This window comes from Poecile atricapillus, chromosome Z (genome assembly GCF_030490865.1).
Source record: "Poecile atricapillus isolate bPoeAtr1 chromosome Z, bPoeAtr1.hap1, whole genome shotgun sequence".
In the NCBI taxonomy this organism is placed as follows: Eukaryota; Metazoa; Chordata; class Aves; order Passeriformes; family Paridae; genus Poecile; species Poecile atricapillus.
This window is the reverse complement of record NC_081289.1, coordinates 4,110,084-4,128,988: the sequence shown is the minus strand read 5'-3', so window position 1 is coordinate 4,128,988 and position 18,905 is coordinate 4,110,084. Positions and strand designations below refer to the sequence as shown.

Below are 18,905 nucleotides of genomic sequence, written 5' to 3'. Positions count from 1 at the left end.
TGAAATGACCAATAAATTAAACTATTGGTCTCAAACATACTTGGTTTGATCATGCTCAGATCCTCTCTACAGACAGATATTGGGGCCACAGCTTCAGACTTTACCAGAGGGCATAGGGGACCCACTCTTTATGAAATACTTCCATTTAAAGTGAATAGGAAGAGACTTTTGCCTTTGTACTGGGCTGGTATTTCCAGCCAGAGAATTTCTGAGCTGGCTTTTGTCCCAGAGACTTGGGTGGACTGAGGAGAGTGACATCAGCAGCACTTTGAGACTCTTCTCACATCAAAGCCTGTGAAAGAACCTGCAGTAAATGTACACCTGTGACTGTACTTGGGTGCAGAGTGACCACGCTGACATCTCTGATCTCTCCAGGAGCATTGGCAACAAGACTTATTATGGAGAGGTCACGGGCAAAGAAAAGAAAAATAGCACCAATGACAAAGAAAGGCACAAGAAACCTCCAAGCCCCACAGAAGGAAGGTGAGTTTTGTGCATTTGGCTGTGCTCTGGGAAGTGATGCACTCTCCTGCCATCTTTGTCTTGGCTGCCTTGGTATGCCCATCAATGGATTTATGGGAAGGAGCAGCTAAACTGAATGTTATCTGCACTGCCTGGTGTCATTCCTATACTCCAAGCCATGAAAAATTGCATGTGGCCTTTTCTAACCCTGTCACACAACTTTTTAAATTCCAGGATGGTCCAGGATGTACTACTGGAGGAAAGAATTCTTGTTACTTTCTGAATAACAGAATGGAAAATTAGGGTGCTGTCATGGACAATCATCCACTTCACTCAAGGGGGAAGCAAGAACATACTTTAATTATACAGAGCAGTAAATCAACAAAGTTCAATGGTAACTGTAATAGGTGTTCAACAAGATTTGATGGGAAGGCTCAGTTGATTATTTACAGGGAACAGGCAAAACTATCAGAGGGGGGAGAAGGAGGTAATGTGTAATGTGTATGGGATGTGAAGGTGCCTTTGGATTTTCCTTCCAGGGAGAACGGCTATGAGACATTCAAGGCCTCTGTCTTCATTCCTCGCAAGATGCAGGCCAGGTTCATATTGCATTATGAAGAACTTCTGCAAAGGCGGCTGGGGAAATACGAATACACCGTCAGCATCCGGCCCCAGCAGCTGGTGGGGCGCTTACGAGTGGAGGTGAACATCCTGGAGAACTCAGGAATAGTGTCCCTGGAGGTGCCTCCCCTTCGAAACAGCAAGCAGAAAGGCAATGGGAAAGCTGAAGGTAAGGAGGGATTTTATAACCCATGGCTCTGTTATTTGTGGGGCCTTGGGGACCTCTCAAGAAGTTGCCTGGCAGCATTGGATCTATTTTCTCTGGATGACTGTGTCTGTGTGCTATCTGTGCCTAGGCCTGTGAGGACTTTGAAGCTTAATGAATACAGGACTGATCCCATTCATCTCAATAGGGTTTGGGTTTTTTTTTTTTTCCTATTGTCTTTAAGAGCTTTGAATTGGGCCTTCAGGCCTTGTGCTCAGCACTGGAGCAGCCTCTTCCCTGGCCTCCACATCTCCTGGGAACTGTTTATTTTATTCACTCAAGTGAATTGTTTTTTCCATCCATCTATGCCAAGGAAGATAGGAAATCCTGCACTTCAGAACATGGGAAATTCCAAGAGGAAAATCCGTATTTTGCCAAAGCACTAAGCGCTATCTGAGCATCTGCTCTTACCCCCAACTGTCCTTGCTCACTGTTCAGACAGTGTAGATGTAATTTTTTCTGTTGTAAACCGACAGCTCAGGATACTGTGATTGCTACATGTTGTTAAAAAGCACCAAAAAAGAAGGCTGGAAGGAGGATGCAGAGTCTTTTGGGACTTGACCCTCAGTCACTCTGAGCAGCACAGTGCCAGCAAAATCAGTGGAGCTGTTCATATCTGCCACAGAAAGATCCTAATACATGTGAACTGGAGTTAAACTGATTGCTCAGTGAGATCCTCCTGATTTCATCCAAATCACCTCCAATCAAGGCTCTCAGTGACTTGGACTACCTCCAGGTCAAGCCTTATTAGTTTCTGCGCTGTACAGCCACGTGCCAAGTGACAAATGTGCTCTGCTCCTCATCAGGACAGGCAGGAAACTTTTTTCACCTATCAGGGAATATCACAGTGCATTGTTGGCATGTGGTTTTCCTGCAAGACATCTGGCATTGATCAAGGATAGACACAGACTCAGCAGAGCAGACACACTGTTGCTCCAGCACAGTATGGAAATTCCTATATGTAAGTGACATACAGGGAAAACTCATGTAACTCACTATCCAAATGGCAACCTGGAAGCACTGACATTCTTGGCATCATGCTGCAGATTTCAAAGAGCTCATATAAAAATGGGCCTGAGCTGTTGGATTCTATAATCCTCCCTAGCCAGTAAAACATATATAAAAAAGGTGTTCCATTGCAGGATGGGTAAAGCAACAGAACTCAGATTCCCTGTGCTTTGTCTGTGTTCAGAATTCAATTACAGACCCTTTCTGTCTGGAATCATCCCATGTGGTTGTCCACTATATTCCAGCTGACTGTCATCTCTCAAGATGGATCCAAAAACAAACCATCAGAGCAGTCACTTGCTCCTTGCAAAGCATTCTTGCTCATATGACACCCAAAAATCATGGGATCTGCACATGCAGCGAGACCTCCAGGGAAGGCTGGGAGTTTTTAAGTGAAAGACAGGTGAATTGTGAATCTCACATTTACAGAGGGGCTGCTTAGCAGACAATCTATATACTGGGAATAAATGAGAAAAAAAAGTGTCTGCTCTCTCTTGTATTCCCATGGCTTAAAACTCTTCAGTACCACTTGGCTAGACATTGGAACATTGGAAAATGGCACTGCCTGACTGGTTTGAGGTTGAATATGTCATGAGAGCTCTCTTCCTCTATTTCCTATGTCTAAAGTATCTCACAGTTAATTATAAAATATGATATTTTGATAGGTATTAACAAATTACCTTGAGAATAGTGGATGAAAAATATATTGCACCTTCAAACTGTTACAACCCATCCTAAAAGGTGAGAGTAACCCAGGTTCTTGAAATGACAGTGATTCATCAGTGTTTGTAAATACACACATGTGGTTTTATTTTAGAACAACCTGGTAGCACAGGAAAACAGATATGTTTTGGTTCTTATTATCTATAGTAATATAAAAATATAAAGGCATAAATATATCACCTTAGAAAATATAGAGGAGTAAAAAGATCTCATTACCTGAAAGACTTGTGATGAGATTTGGCTGTTGCAATTTCAATGTCTATTGGTCAAAGTGGTGACCACAGGCTAGATCCATCATGTGGTGAGGCAAATCCTAGGGAAACCCACAGAATGCCCAGTCTATTTGGTTTATATTCACTCAGGTTCAGGTGGGAATGCCCAGGTCCCTGCCCAGGGCTGGGGAGCTTGTAATGGTTGTTGGAATGCTGTGGATCATGGGACACTTTGGGAGTCTTTGACACCTTCTCAGAAGATACAGCTGCCTATTAAATTAGTGCTGTTGTCAATTATGTCCCATCATGGCCAATCAGCAGTGTGAACACCTTCAGACTGTCCCCTGGGTGGGGAGTTATCACAGCTGAATTCACTCCATAAGGACAGACACAAAGTTCCCACCTCCCCAGGTTCCCCTCTTTCCTCACCTGGTCCAGCACCGGCTTCAGCCTGAGTTGGGCTGTGCTCAGCCCTGGCTCCTGGGTGGGTGTTTTGCCCATCAGCAGCTTGTCCTGAGTGTTTGAGCCACCAGCATCCCCTGTCTCCTCCAGTCTCACTTGTGGATGTATCCTTTTCTTTTCAAAGTCCTGCATCCATCCTCTCTGAATGGGGAGCAGAGACAATGTGATGACAGGTCTTTCTAGGATATTTCCTTGTACAGTAACTCCTGCACACATGGCTCCATATGGGAATTGTATTTTTCCCAAAGGAAGGCACTAGGCATGTGAGTTTTGGAAAATGATCTTCTGGCATGTGCAGGTGTTGTCTTCTGGCACATACAAACCCCAAAACAGGAGGCATTGAGGCCAATGATCTTGACCTTCTTTGACAAGCTCAGAATGGAGCCAATTTCTGAATGGTGTCCTGGATGCTGTCCTCATCTTCTTCCTCCAGTGTAGCTGTGTGAGAACTAGCCATGGGCTTGGGCAGGAGACACTAGACTGCTCAAGGATGACTGTTTCTTTCTGAAGTCAGAGGTCTCAGAAAGCTTTTTATTTCTTATAACAGCTGTCTGGAAGTTTCCACATGTTAGCGGAGGATGAACTTTGCATTTCAGCTCTAATTCCAAATCTGCCAGACTCCAAAATAATTTAGGTTTAACTGTTCCTCTTGTGAGGATGCCAGTTTCATCTGGAAAATGCTTTTTCCTGCTCTGTTTACTTCTTCAGCTGAATTTGGTGGAAAGTTTGTCTGAAGGCTCTACTAACTCCTTCAGTGTGAGCACAAACCAGAAAAAGCATTTGGAGCTCATCCATGCTCTGGACTCTGAAATATCTCATAGATTTTCCTCTCTCTGTCTCTTGTTTAAAAAGAACAAGGCAAATAAACAGATGAGAGTAATTGTGATCCAGATATCAAGTGCTGCCTAAAAAAGAAACCTGGGGGAAGACATGGGAACTGAGTTCAAGAATATAAAAGGCTTCTGCAAGGAGGGTCACTCAGATCATTCCCACCTCACATGCTTGTGGTATGTCTGAACATGCCACCTCAAGAATTCTTTATAATCAATAAGGAAAAATCTACAGTTTGAGTAACGTAATCCTGGAAGAAATGTGTTTAAACAGGTCAAATGAATCCTACTTGCATTGGCTGTCAGGATCTCAGGTGTAAGATCTGTGTCCTGGATGTCTAGAGCTGGCTGGAATGAGCAGCATGTCTGAGATTGTGTGTTTGGCAAAACAGAACCAAATACAGGAATTTTCTACAAACATTTGCATCTCTGAGAGCATTACAACATGGGTTTCAGTTTAAAGCTAGAGGAGAGGGGTTAATTTCTTTTTATCTCTCTTTTTTTATCACTGGAGAGCTGAATCTTCAATCCCAGTAAGTCACTCTGCTGGCTGATTTGTCTCCATGGCAATAACACCTTTGCTGTGCTTTGACATCTGTAAGGCAATGTGAAAAACCTGTAATACTGTGGATTTATCTCAACAGGTGATGTATCTCCTCCTCCCTCTACTGTCATTGGGCACACCAAAACCTTAGCTAAGGTTACATTCAATCCCAGTGTTGTTGAGCAAACCAGGATCGCCCGAAATGGAATTTTGGGAGACTTCATAATTAGATACGATGTCAACAGGGAGCTGAGTGTTGGGGATGTTCAGGTACTGTACAAATGATTCATCTTTTCTGTTGTATTAACTGTACTCGAGATGGTTCAATTGTTTTGCCTGCTCCAAATTCCTAAAAATGCTTCCTGAGTGAAGGCCACTCCTCCATCTTGTAAGAACTATCCAAAATAAAACCAGTCAATTAGCAGCCACGAGATGGACTTAAGCCACAACTTCATTGAGCTCTTTTTTGTGTCTGCTTTTCAGTTTCTCAATATACTGGCTGCACATATCTGGATACAAGACCAGTTCCTCAAGTACATGTTGTGGTTCTGATCTGTTGGCACATGTGTTATATCCTTGTTGCATTTGGAAGGAAACCCCAGTGTCAGCCATGGAAAGAGATGTGCAGAGCTCCAGTTGGCTTATCCAGTCTGGATAAACAGGGGACCAGAATTAGGAAGGATACCAAGGAGCATTCATATCCTGCGCTGTAGACAGAGTCACTGAAAGCATCCAAATATGCCAAAATGATATTGTAGAACATTGCACCTTTGATTCCCGACTCCCTTGCTCTTCCACAGATCCTCAATGGATATTTCGTGCACTACTTCGCCCCCACAGATCTTCCTCCCTTGCCAAAGAACGTCGTGTTCGTGCTGGACAGCAGCGCTTCCATGGTGGGGACGAAGCTGAAGCAGGTGAGCTCCTTGTGTTTATTGTGGGCTGCTCAGCTCTGAGAGGGCAAAGCCTGGTCCAGACTTTGTCTCACTGTTTTTCTTCTGCAAAATGTTTGCTGTGTCTCAGGTGAGAGGTGGCTCTGAAGACACCTCAAGGTGAGATGATTTACCTGCAGTAAAGTATCTTACAGTGAGAAATGATCATGTTAATGGGAACGGGATGGGAACAAGGAATGTAGAAGGATTCATCATTCTGTAAATGTCAGTGCTTCCAAAATTGAGCATAGGGCAGTCTGGGGCAGTTCTGTTCTGAGAGGTATGAAAAGAGGCAGATCAGGCAGAATTCCCAGCAAAGTGCATTCAGCAGATTCTTTTCTCCAGTCTAACAGCATAGAGAGAACACTTCTGCCTTTAAATTACCTTGGCAAAACACTTAGTGAAGCAAAACTCAAGAGGTTCTGCTGAAAGAAAAGTAATTTTGTCCTTTTTGGGAATCTGAGTATTTCGGAACAAATCTCAGATGTTTTTCCAGGGCACAGACCTTAATGTGAGCCACCATACCAAGCTGAAGGGCACATCGAATATAAAATAGCATATGGATTCTATGGATCCAAATTATCTTCCCCAGTGGCTGGGGAAGGAGATGACTCATCACGAGAGTTGTTAACAAGCAATCCTAGTTCTGTGCTGAATGAGGTCTCAAATCAAGATGCCTTTGAATCTGTAAAAAGTCCTGTGGACAGAGCCTGGCTCTTGGCTGTCTGTTATCCTCCTGCTGGAAAATGACCACCCTGCCTCTCAGAATAAACAGTTCTGGCACAAATGTCCCCAGTCCTGCAGGCTGGAAGCAGACAGCCGGTGACCAAATGCTGAACCAGGGAGATTAAAACTCCACAGGGCTTTGGTGCTTTTGTGAGCTGCACGAGTAGTCAGCAGATTAACCTTGCACTATGAAAGCTTTTATTCTGCTCCCAAGTATCAGAGTTTCTTTTCATTACACCTACTAAAAGCAACACAGCCATTAACCCCTAAAGGTTTACTTCATATTGCATACTACATACTTAGTTTGTGCTGCCAAACCTGGATCTCAGGCAAATTAACTACAGAGAGGTTCCTCTTGAGCCTGAAGTGAGAGAAGTGTCTACCCAGAACCTTAGCTGAAGCTGTAACCAACATTTTTGTCTGTTATCTCAGTATATTCTTTTTATGGAGAACCACTGGTACATTATGAAGGAGTGCTTTGGGGTGGAAGCACTTATCTTCCTTTGATTCCAGCTGCTCCAAAACATAGAACTTTATGGAGTTAAGATCAAAATCATAAAACCCCCACATTGATTAATCAAGAAAAGACCAAAATCTAGGACTGGCTGAAAAATAAACCTCTCTTGGTTCTCTAGGAAAGTGTGACCAGTTACAGCCATGTCTGCTCAGTGTCCTTTTCACCCAGTTGTTGATGTCATTAAGATGTTTATTAAATTACAATCATATTCCCTGGTGGCAAGATACATCTGAGCAGAGGAAATGTCTCCTTTTTGTCTTTTCTCTTTGGACTCTCACAGCTGTGGTGATCTGTGGTGGTATGTAGAGAGCTGGGAAATCCCATGGGACTGTCTTTCCTCATTTCTCTCTACTGGATCACATGCAAGGTCAGCTAAAAATACAGTCAGCAATTGTAAAGTGCTCTTGTGGGTCAGCTGCAGTGACTTTGGCAAAGGACAGTTTTTAGGATTGCATAAGCAAGGATAGGCAACATCAGCTGTGTACCTTTTTCTGGAGCAGCTGGAGGAGATGTTGTGCTTTACAGTCACCTGCCTTCACGAAATGGCAAAGTGACTCAAGTGGGGTCAGGATTTCATACATCCTACAGTTCCCACAACCCAATTGTGAGTCATTTATCTTTTCCTCTCCCAAGGTTTTCCTTTTCCAACATGAATTTTTATCTGTTTGAGCCATCCCTTTTTTTCCTAAGATATCTCAGTCTTTGAAGCAACAGATGTCCTGTTGCAAACACATAGAGCGAGACTGGCTGATCAGCTTGAATCAGATCATTGGAGGTGTTCTAAAAGTGTGTGGATGTGGCACTTGGAGACATGGTTTAGCGGTGAACACAGTGGTGCTGTGTTAATAATTGGACTTGATGTTCTTAGAGGTATTTTGCAGTTTTAACAGCTCTTTGGTTCTGTGATTAAGACCCTTGACACCTTCCCCTAACATCATTAAGAGATGTATTAACTTTGAGGGGAAGATATTTCTCCTCAGTTTTCATAGCTCCTGAGCTCTGGTGGTGTCCAGCAGACTCGGATGTGTTGCAGCCGTCAAACTCCTCTGAGAACCTGAGCCTTTGCTACAGTCTCCTTTAAGCACTGGCAGGGAGATAAAGTTCAGGAATAGAAAATCCTTGGGCATGATGGGAAAAAATATTCATGTGCTCAAGGCTTTGCACATCATTACTGCTGTCCCACTGGCAAGGAAAATCCAAATGAACTTTGTTCCTTTGCAAAGAGACAGCAAGTTCTGTGTGGAATAGTTGCTTTTAACAGCCAGGAGAGCCTGGGGAAGTGGTTCTATCTGCAGGGTTTACTGGGAAGCAAAGTTATTTGCCCTTTGAGCAGTCTACCCTGCTGATTTTATGGTACCTTTGGCTAGGTAGAAGGGGACACAGCAGTTTTTCATTAATATAACCAGGAGAAAAAGGGTGCAGTTATAAGTTCACCACCTTGTGATTACCATCATTGTGCCCACCTTCACTGGACATGGTGAGAAAGGGCTCTTGCTATAGAATGAGTGTTCCAAGCTGTGAATATGTCCACAAGAGGATGAATTTGCAGGTATTTTGTAGATGTATAGCAAGATAGAGTTGTTTCAACCACGGATTTGTTTCACCTTACTTTTCCCACAGGCAGTAAATGCCACACACTCAGTTAAGCAGTTGGCTTCACTGCAAGCCTGGCACCTTGACAACAGTGGTGTGCCAGACTGTAATTTTCTCTCAGGTTAATTGCTCTAGGAGGAACCCAGCTGAAACTGGGACCTGCTGGGGATTTTCAAGGGCTTCAGTTCATTTGCCTGTGCCTGTCCAAGGGATGCTGTTGGTACCCTTGAGTCACACACACAGTGGAGCCCGTCTGAGGGCCCTGTGTGCCCAACCCCTCAACTCCTGTGCTTCAGCACAGATGCCCCTGAGGAGTTTCAGAGTGGTGAAGGAGCAGACAAGCACCTGAGCACTCAATGTTCTCCTTCCAAACTCCTCTGACTTCTGCTGGTTGCTGCAGAACTGGCTGTGAGCCTGCTGACTGTTAGTCCAAATAATGGCTGCTGCCCAGGAGAACAGCCTGAAATCGCCAGGGAACTCTGGAAAAAATGCTAATTTTAATTACAGCCTTCAGAGTGTTCAAAGCTACTGTGATGAGGAAAGTTTTGTCAGGTTTTCCATTTCTGTTGGAAAGAAACAACCTGAGAGAAGACAGAAGAGCTGCCTGCAGCACCAACAACCCCATGCAGCTGCCTCCTGCTCAGGAGTACACCTCAGCAGTGTTATCTCAGTCCTCTCTGGAAGTGTGAATATAAGATATAAGAAATACTACAGTAAATAAGATATCACATCCATCTAGACTTTATTTACTCAAAGAAAATAAAATTTCTCTTCCAAGAGAAATGCAATTACTTGTCATGCAGAAAAATAATCTGCTGAACCCTAAAACTTTTAAATAATGACAGGGTCATGCAGAGAAACAAGCAAGCTTCAGAGGAAGATGCTTTCAGGTATTCAGGAGGGAAGCATATGCTCCTGGTCTTAGGAGCAAATTTTGCTTCATGCTGAGGCAGTAGAAGCAGAGACAAAATTTCCTAGGAAGATCCCAGACCACCTATAAAGTGCAAGTCCTTTAATTGAGTTTGGAGTAAATAGGATGAAAAGGTGAGGGTCGAGTTTGCATGGAAATGCTGCTGAGGCTTGAACTGAAAACTCATGAAGACACTGAGAGCTCTCCCAAATGTTTCAGCTGGACCATCACTGAGTTCATCAAAGGATGAACTGGAAACAGGCGCTGCTGATGTGCCAGACACAGCCCAGTGACCACCAGATAAAGCTGTAGTGAAATGGAAGTGGGGGAATGAAGCTGGGAAGTCATTCCATGGATTTGGGTCACTGAGGTTTATGTACCAGAGCTATAGACAGCACAGCTCTTGGTCTGAGACTGGGATGAAGGCCCAGGCTGGCGCTTAACTGGGCAGGAGGGTGGGTGGAGGCCCCAGCTGGGGCTGGGCAGAGCCATTAAAGCCTCTTGGTATCCTCAAGGCTCTGGCAAATGAATAGAAGTCAGTGAAGTGAAAGCTCTTTCTTTAGTAGTCCTTTCCAAGCTGGAATTAAGGGGTTTTTTCCAGCTGCTGGAGCAACACCTGGAAGCTAGACCTGGCTTCTGTGTGTGCTTTCATCACGGCTCTGTTATGTGAATTTAGGTAGGTTGTTTTCTTTGCCTGTGCTTGTCTCTTTGCAGAGTCTTGTCTCTTTAGCTGGCAAACCATGTCTGCACTTATGGCTGTACAAAGATCCCCCAAGTCTAAGTGACACCAGATCTTTGTCAAGACTGAAGTTATTAGATTAGCACTGTTTGCAGCAACACGGCTATTTCCAAGCAAATACCCCTTCACCCTAAATCAGGGTGTGTCCTACACATTGCTCAACTGGGACCGTTTGTTTCTGGCTGTGGAGAGCAGCTGAAGCTCAGAAGTGCTTGTGAAACCTCACATGGAATCCTGCTGGAGTGAGGTCTTCCATGTAGTATTACTGTCATCAAACAGCGTTCACAGGTAGCTCTGGGGTCCACATGATGTAATTTGAGGTCCCTTAGGAATGAGGGATATAGTGCTGTGTCATGAGGAGAGAGCTTTTGCTTGGATAGGTACCCTTGATGCAGTGACTTAACCTTCTCTAAAACATCTGCTCTCTTCTCTGCAGAGTTTTGGGCAAAGAATTGGCTTCCTTTCATGCCTGAGGCAGTGGTTTAGGATTGAAATGGGCAGGGGAAGAGCTGGAGGCAGAGATGTGCAGGAGGGACTGGGGATCCTGAAGATGGAGATGCTGAGAGGGTTTGGAAATGGTGAAAATTTGGGGCAGGTGTTGGAGAACTCTGAGGGCCCTGTGGCAGATTCTTAGATGGCATAACTGTCAAGTTTTCTTTTTTAAGGAACTGTTTAGTGCTCTTGCATTGCTTAATGCCAACCCTGAGCAAAAGTGCTGGGTCTTTGCTTCAACCAACAAACCATTGTCACTGTCCCTCACTCACTGGAGATCAGACAATCCTAGAATGGTGTGGATTTAAGGAAAGGTCCTTAAAGATAATCCAGTTCCAACCCCCCTGCCATGGGCAGGGACACCTTCCACTAGACCAGGTTGTTTCAAGCCCTGTCCAACCTGGCCTTGAACACTTCCAGGGATGGGGCAGCCACAGCTTCTCTGGGCAGCCTGTGCCAGGGCCTCACCAGCCTCACAGAGAAGAATTTCGTCCCAATATCCGATCTAAATCTCTCCTCTTTTAGTTTAAAACCACCCCCTCTTGTCCTGTCACTAAGATCCTCTTGTAAAGTCCCTACTGCATGTCCTGTAACGAAAATAAATGAAAATGGGGAAGTCACAGGGAAGAGCAACACATCTCTCCTAGCAGGTTACACACATGGATGGGATGTTCTGAGTAGGGGCTAGAAAGCTTCAAACCTGGCAGGTTTCTGGCTGCTGAGACACCCACTCTGTGAGAGTGGCTACATGATGAAGGATGGGGGTAATCAGTATGAAGAGCATGATGAGCTGTGTCTCAACTCAATTCCTGCTCTGTAGCACAGCAGTTGGTGATTCCTGAAATTGAGGGGATGTGTTGTGGACAGCTTTTGGGCATGTCAGCTCTTCCCAGTGCTCTATTGGGGCTGGTCTGTGTGACGGAAAATGACAGCACCCAATTATTGGAACAGTTTTCATGCCTGGGATGAATTCCATCTTCTGAGGATGGGCAGAGGGGGAGATGTCAAGCTCTGCATTGAGGGCATGGGGCATTTTCCCTTGGTGCTGACCTTTTGCTGCTATCTCCATGGAAATTTTTCGTCATGCTGACAGGGTGGGGGTTTGACTGTCTGATGGGCATGTCATGGGGTCTGATTCCACTTAAAATGAGCTAAGCACAAGAGAAGAATGTGGCCTTCAGACACTGCTGTGTCAGTCTGGCTGTGTGCCCATGCAGCCCTGTTGTTTCCAGTGAGGTTATTTCAGTATAGCACTGTGGGGCAGCCCTTAAGCTTTTCCCTTTGCCTTATTTACTGTATGGAATTGTTTACTCCTCCAACTGCAACCCTTTCTGCATTGGAATAAGGGCTTCAAGTAACAATGCTTGGTGCTGATTAGAACTTGCCTCCTTAAATCTTCACACTGGCATTCATTCACATCCTCAGTGCTGCAGTGAGATTGCAAAGACTGAGCACCTACTCTGCCCTCCAGACATATGGAACTCCAAATCAACTTTTGAGATTAGTTTTTCATTAATTTATCCTCACCATGCTGCTGGGTGCTAGACAAGTGGGTTACCCCAACTGATAACATCTTTGAGGATGGTTTTATCATCCACTGAGCAAAAATTCAGTGCTTAAGTGTCCTGGATGGATGTGGAGCTAATTGTTTCACTCCATGTTAAGTGAAAAGTCTTTTTCAGAAAAGGCAATAGGAACAAACATTTGTTCTAAGGGATGGCTGTTTTTCAGCCTGGGAAAATACAAAGCAATATTTTTAAGGCCATATAGGGAGTCAACAATGTTCAAGTGACCAGCAAAGGATCTGGGATGTTCAGGAGGGGGAGACTGGACAAGGGGATGGAGACAGACCTTTATTGTCCAGAACTCTGTATTCAAACTCCCTCCCATCACAGGCCTGTGTCAGTATTGAACAAAATGCTTGTTGTCTGGAATTGCGAAGGAGTTTTCCCTGGTTACACCATTCTTGTCTGCCAGGAAGAAAGCACAAAGATACATTGACAGGGAGAGGGGCAGTTGCAGTTCCTCAATTTCAGGACATTCCCTGGGGAGGCAAAAAAGAGCCAATTGTCCTCTCTGAGAGTGGGATGAAGGAAGGTAAAACAATCCAAGGATACACTTCTGGGTTAAACCCTGGTTTTGGTACAGAAGTCCCTGTTGCTGGCAGGTGACATGTGACCAGCATTATGTGGGCAGAAAGGACACTGGGACACAGAGGAAAGGAAAACTCATGTGATGTGGCTTCCAAACTCAGCAGATACAACACTGCCCAAACCTCTGCTGTCTCTGCACCTTGGCTGCTCCCTGTAATGTGCCAGTGGTGCTCCCACTGCATTCCCCTTGGCTCTGGACCTGAACTAAATCTATGACAACACCTTGTCTGACCATGTTAGCACCATTTCAAGTATGACTTTGATGCCTTTAAGCCTTTCTTTAAGTCACAGTACTAATTAATCCTTCTGACAGACCATGGGGACATTGATGAGCTTTGACTGTTGTTGTTTGAAAATTCCAGCTCTGGATCTTTCTATCAGCTGCCTCTGCATGTTTGGAAAGGGGAAGAGAAGAACCAAAGCACAGAGGATATTGAAGGGGAGGAAGGAACTCTTTTGTTTTTTGTCCCTGTGTTTCCTTGCAATCTTTTGCCAAACAATATATTCACTTGTACTTTTCTCCTTTTTGCTGTATGAGATCTCATTTCTGAGCCCTTCCCTGCCACTGTTGCACTCTCAGACATATTACTGGACAGAGCTATGGCTTCCTAATTCCCTCTGAGCTTACGTTTTGTGCCTTAGCTCCCTTGTGAAAGTTGGTTTCTCATAGGGATCTGGAAGGACAAATTGTGCAGAATTTTTGTCTTCTAGTTGTGGGATTGTTTAGCACATGGATACAGATGGCCCCAGGTCTGCTCTCTGCAGGCTGTTCCTGTGCATCTGTTCCTGTCAGTGGCTCCTGTTTTCCAAAGGCTGTGGTTGGGAATGCTTTGCTCCCTGCTAGCACTGCTCTCTAGACAGGCTGATCCTGAGCCCAAGCAGTTCCCTGGTGCTGGCTGACCTGGAAGAGGCTGTGTCACTGGTGATGGAGTCCTGCTGCCCAGCTGTTGCGAGGGTGGCTGGATGAAACACTTAGAAGTGCTCCTAAGGCGATGGAAAGTGTGAATACGTGGGCTTGGGATATGCATTTTAATGAGGTGTTTGAATTCTCTCCTTGCTGCCCAGCAGGGCCGAGGTCTGGCAGTGCCACAGCTCCTAACAACCACATATTGTGTCCCTGTGAGCTGCACAGCTCTCAGGGTAGCCAGGCCTCACCCTCGCCCTGCTCCCCAAACAAATAAGGGACTGTGGAAGAAATGTCACCAGGACTCAGATTCCTCCTAAAAGGTGCCCAGATGGTCTGACATCATCCCAGATGTCTCTGAGGCAGATCTTTGGCCCAAAGAAAGGCTGAAGGCTCTCAGCTTTCCCTAAGAGCGTGTATCTTCCCATGCTTTGTTCCAGCAGTGTTTAGGCAAGATGAGGTCTGTCAGCATTAATTCCAAGGGCTGGGTACAAGGGTGGCAGATCACAGCCACACTCGAGTGTAGCCGAGGGAGCTCTGCTCTTCCTGCTATTGCTGGGGCTGGTGCAGCTCTGAATCACCCTGGCTGTCATGCAGGGCCTGTAGCAAGCAAGAACCAGACAGGCAGCAGCTGTGCTGGATGTGCAGGTGCCAGTGCAGAGGTGACAGGGAAGGTCAGAGTGGTGGCTGGAGCCTGGCTTGTCCCAGGCCTTGTAGGCTTGAGCAGACACTGTTTGCTCATCATTTAGGCAGTGTGAGCTCCTCTTCCCTCCTCTCATCATTTATGAAGCACAGACATAAACTGTGGTCACTCCTGGCAGTCATGGTCTCCTCACCTGTCCCCAGCTGTAGAGCAGGGCTGTCCTGCTCCAGGTTTGGGGGTGATATGTCATAACCATGGAGATGGCTGTTTCAGTCCCAAGATTCCAGCTGTGTTGGTAGCTCATTCACCAGCAAAACTCCTCATCTCAAATGCAGTGGCAATTTAGTGTCTACCCCTCAGCTCAATTTTATCTGTATTAAGGGAAATGGAGGAATCTTCCCCCACCAAGTTATCCTCTTTTAAATCCTCATTTAAAACTTGACTCTGACACATACAAACTATTCCCAAATGGTAAAAAAGGATTTTTATTCAGCTCTTCTGGACTGTTACTTCCTGCAATCCTCTGCTTTAATCCTTGCTCCAAATGCATCAACCCAGGCAAACATGTTGGGAAAAGTATTTCACCTTGCAACACCTGGCACAGAGATATTGGAGCCCTAAACTCTTTTTCCTCACTGTGAATGGGTCCAGCTGATCTCCAAATTGAACCAGTGTCATGGGCACAGCCATGGAGGAATGTTCTGGCCCTCAGCAGGGTAGAAATAGTTAATTTTCTGCCTCTTTGGCAGGAGTTTCAGTGGAATGACTCACTGAGGCCAGGTGGGAGTGGAACTGCAAGAACCCCATTGGCAGCAGAGCAGTTTGGGAATCCCATGGCAGCCACAGCCCTTGGCTCCTTGGAGCCAGGAGAACTTGCAGCTTGAGGGCCTTACAAGGACAAACAGAAACCTGCTGCTGTATCCCAGCAGAAGCTGCAGGCAGAAGAGCTTTGCAAAGCCTGGCCTGGGGTCTGGTGGAGATGGGAGGAGAGAGCTGGGCACCAATTAAACTTGGTCATAGCCAAATACTTCATGATTTTACCAAGATATCCTCCTTATTAAAAGCTGTTTTTGCCTGCCAGCTCCTGAATCATATCCAGCAGTCTGAGGGAAGTCACATCTCTCTCATAAACCATTAGTGGGTGAGGAATGCTGGCAGGTAGCAAAGCATGTTGTTGCCACCCCATGAGGACTGAAGTCTTTAGGGCATACCTGGGAGTCCTAATGAGCTGGGAAGAGAGATGGAAATAGGAAGAGACAGGGGATTCAGAGCACTCTGGGAAAGGTGGAGAGACAGCTCAGCTCCTTTTGGCTCCAGCAAGAATCAGAATGCTCAGGACAGGGCAGGATAAGTTCTTGAGGTGAGTCCCACCTTCTCTGCTTGAAGGCAATGCCTGGAGACAGGCACTTCCAGACAGTGACTCAGCCCATCCTAAAACCTGTCCCAGACAAATGGGATGGATTAATCCCTGGAGGTGGCTTCCCTTGCCTCAAGCAGGATTAGATGTGATGCCCAGCTTTCTGATGACTGAGTTGGGAAAGCTGAATCCCACCCTTTATTTTTACTGTGAATGGAGTAAAAAGCTGCAGGAGAATGAACATATGGCCTCCCTCACTCTGTTTGCTTTGGAGCAAAACCATGTGTGCATGCACACACACTTGTACATATGTTTGTGTGCATGTTACATAAATTCGAAGGGTTTTAATTTAAGTTGCAGAGGCAAGCACAGGATACAGATGCCAGAATCCAGGCTGTCAGTGCATATCCATTAAAATATGGCAGAAGGTTTTTCCTGGGAAAAATTGACTCAAATTCTGGAGTGACAAAAATGAGGCAAAAAGCAAAGAGGAAATGAAAGGAGAGAGATGGTCCCAGCCCCACATTTGGCCCCTGTATGAGGGTGTGGGGAAGTGCTGGGTTTCCTGGGAATGTCTGTTTCAGTTCCCTCCTGATCCTCTCTGCAATTCTAGCTTGGATGCTGTATACACCAAGGTACTTCTGCTCTGTGTTGTTTTACCCTTTCCTTTTCTTTTGGCTGAACACAGGCAAGAATGTCAAAAGGAATTTGTGAGCACATGGGAAGTGAGAGGCAGCCTCTCTGCAAGTAGGCCAAAGCAAGATTATTTCTCCTCTTGCCTTGTTCTCAGAAACAGCAGAGCTTTTTTGGGCCCAATAAATCCCTCTGAGAAAAGTGCTGTTTCAGAGAATTGGAAAAAAAAAAAACTGAAAAGAAGGGGTTTTGTAATGGGAGAGGTCAAGCAATGTTAATTATAATCAGAGAGCTGTAATATAGATAATGAGATTTGGGGAGTTTTTCTTCAAATCATTGCCTCTAGGAACCTCCGTTTCTCTCCTGTGTGGGAGTAGAGGGGGATGTTTATGTAGGGAGCCTTTGTGGTCTTCTGTTCCTTGCTTTAACACCCTGCCCAAATATCCTTCAGAAGAGCTTGGCATGGAACTGCTCACATGCAGGATAGAAGGTTCTCTATCTTCACTTTCTGCTTACTTTGATCCAATTTTTTGAGGGACAAATACTCTGGCCAACCTTGTTATCGTGGAATAAATCAGTCAGTCCTTTTGTGAGATTGCTGTATGTGCACATGTGGGATAGCTTGGCTGATTGAACTGTGGGCTGGGGACCCCAATTTTGGGAACCTCTCACTTTCTGACTTTGACATAATTATAAAAGTAGCCTGATTTTCCTCTGTAAAATGGGATGCTGATGGAAGGTGTCTCTGAAAGGTGATGTCATGCATTATCTGAAGCATTTTTACAATACAGTGTTGTAAAAGAGGAGCTTCTTTTTCAAATATCCAATTATTTAGCCCAACTTTGTCAGTTTCTATGGACTGTTAGACTGGAGACAGCCTCCATATTTGGGGCAGGAATTCACTTTTGTGAAGGTTTGTTTGGTGCACATTATGATGTGAACCTAGTGGGGTTCTCCCCTTCTCTTTGAAAGAATCTGTTCCACCAGCATTTGCTTTAATATTCTTGTCTGTGAAACAGTGGTGGGACGTGGAGGAATGTTCCAGCTAAGCAAATGGAGGGATTAATCCTGAGATCCCTGCAGAAGGAAAATGATTTGTACAGAGGATAGAAGCAGGGAAAGTCTCCAGACTTGGCTCCAGAATGTTTGGAGCTATGGGAAATATTCCCCTTAATTTCAGGTGGACTGAGAGCCAAGGCACCAGCTGTGAGGATTAGATTTGTTTGCAGTTGCATCATTGCATCATCATCTGCCATGCAGAATCCAGAGGGACATTGATGACACAGCTTGATCAGTCTTTTGAGCCCTTTTCCAAACTGTCTTTACATAGCAACATCAGGCCTAGACTTATGTGGTTTCCAGCACTGCTGATTACTTCTATATTTTTTCTGGACTAGCCCTTCATGTATTTTCCTGACAGGCATGAGAGAAACCTTTAAAAGCTGGTGAGCCCACCATATTATTTCCTGCATAGCTTTCCTTGGAATTTGTGAGGCTTAATGGTGGCCAAGAAGGGGCTGAGCTGATAATCTGCTGATTTTTCTGCTTAGATATTGCCTCATATTCCTCCCATGTATTTTGCATCCAAATATAGGGTATGTTTGCATGGACAGAGGATGCTTTTGTGCAACTTCTCTGAGTCTTACTCAGCTGAAGTCTGTCTCCATGTGAGCACAGCTTCATGGCTGCTAAATCCAAGCTGGTCTCTCTGAGGGGAACTGGACACCTCTGCAGTCTTCCTCTTGACATTTCCTTAGGGGTCTGGCTTTCCCAGAACTTAGGATCCTTAACCTCCTTTAAGAATTCATCTTGTGACCGGCTTTCCTCACTCTGTTGCCTGTGTTTACATAGTATGATGAACAGCTGGCATATTGATGAAAAATAATATACCTGGTGACAAAATTGATTGGCAGGTAGAATCTGCAATGACTAGTCAGGACTTCTTTTTATATCTAGTTAACTGAATTTATTAACCTAAACATTTATTAATTGCTGGAACTATTCATTAGAGTGTATATGTAGCAAATAGTATCCTAATAATGAACAGGGAATGTGCATCCTTTGACATGTTTGCAGGTTTTTTTTAACTTACAAGTCACCTATTTTAAATATATGCCACTTGCAGCTTGCTGCCAATGTAGAGTGTGTTAGACAAACTCTAAAAGTTTGTTATTAGTCATTATCACTCACTATCCCTTAATTCAGTACATGGTTCTCCCCGTCACTGGGAGCTTTTATC

The 18,905-nt window shown here is 44.9% G+C and overlaps 1 protein-coding gene across 1 annotated transcript in view; it reads left to right on the top strand.

Annotated features, from left to right (window-relative positions):
• Positions 1–18,905, top strand: part of LOC131573542 (inter-alpha-trypsin inhibitor heavy chain H5-like) — a 40,652-nt gene that overhangs the window by 8,386 nt on the left and 13,361 nt on the right. The window contains exons 4-7 of the mRNA XM_058827596.1: positions 376–483; positions 1,002–1,252; positions 5,168–5,337; positions 5,868–5,984. Coding sequence (XP_058683579.1) covers positions 376–483; positions 1,002–1,252; positions 5,168–5,337; positions 5,868–5,984 — 646 coding nt within the window. The remainder of the gene's footprint in view (positions 1–375; positions 484–1,001; positions 1,253–5,167; positions 5,338–5,867; positions 5,985–18,905) is intronic.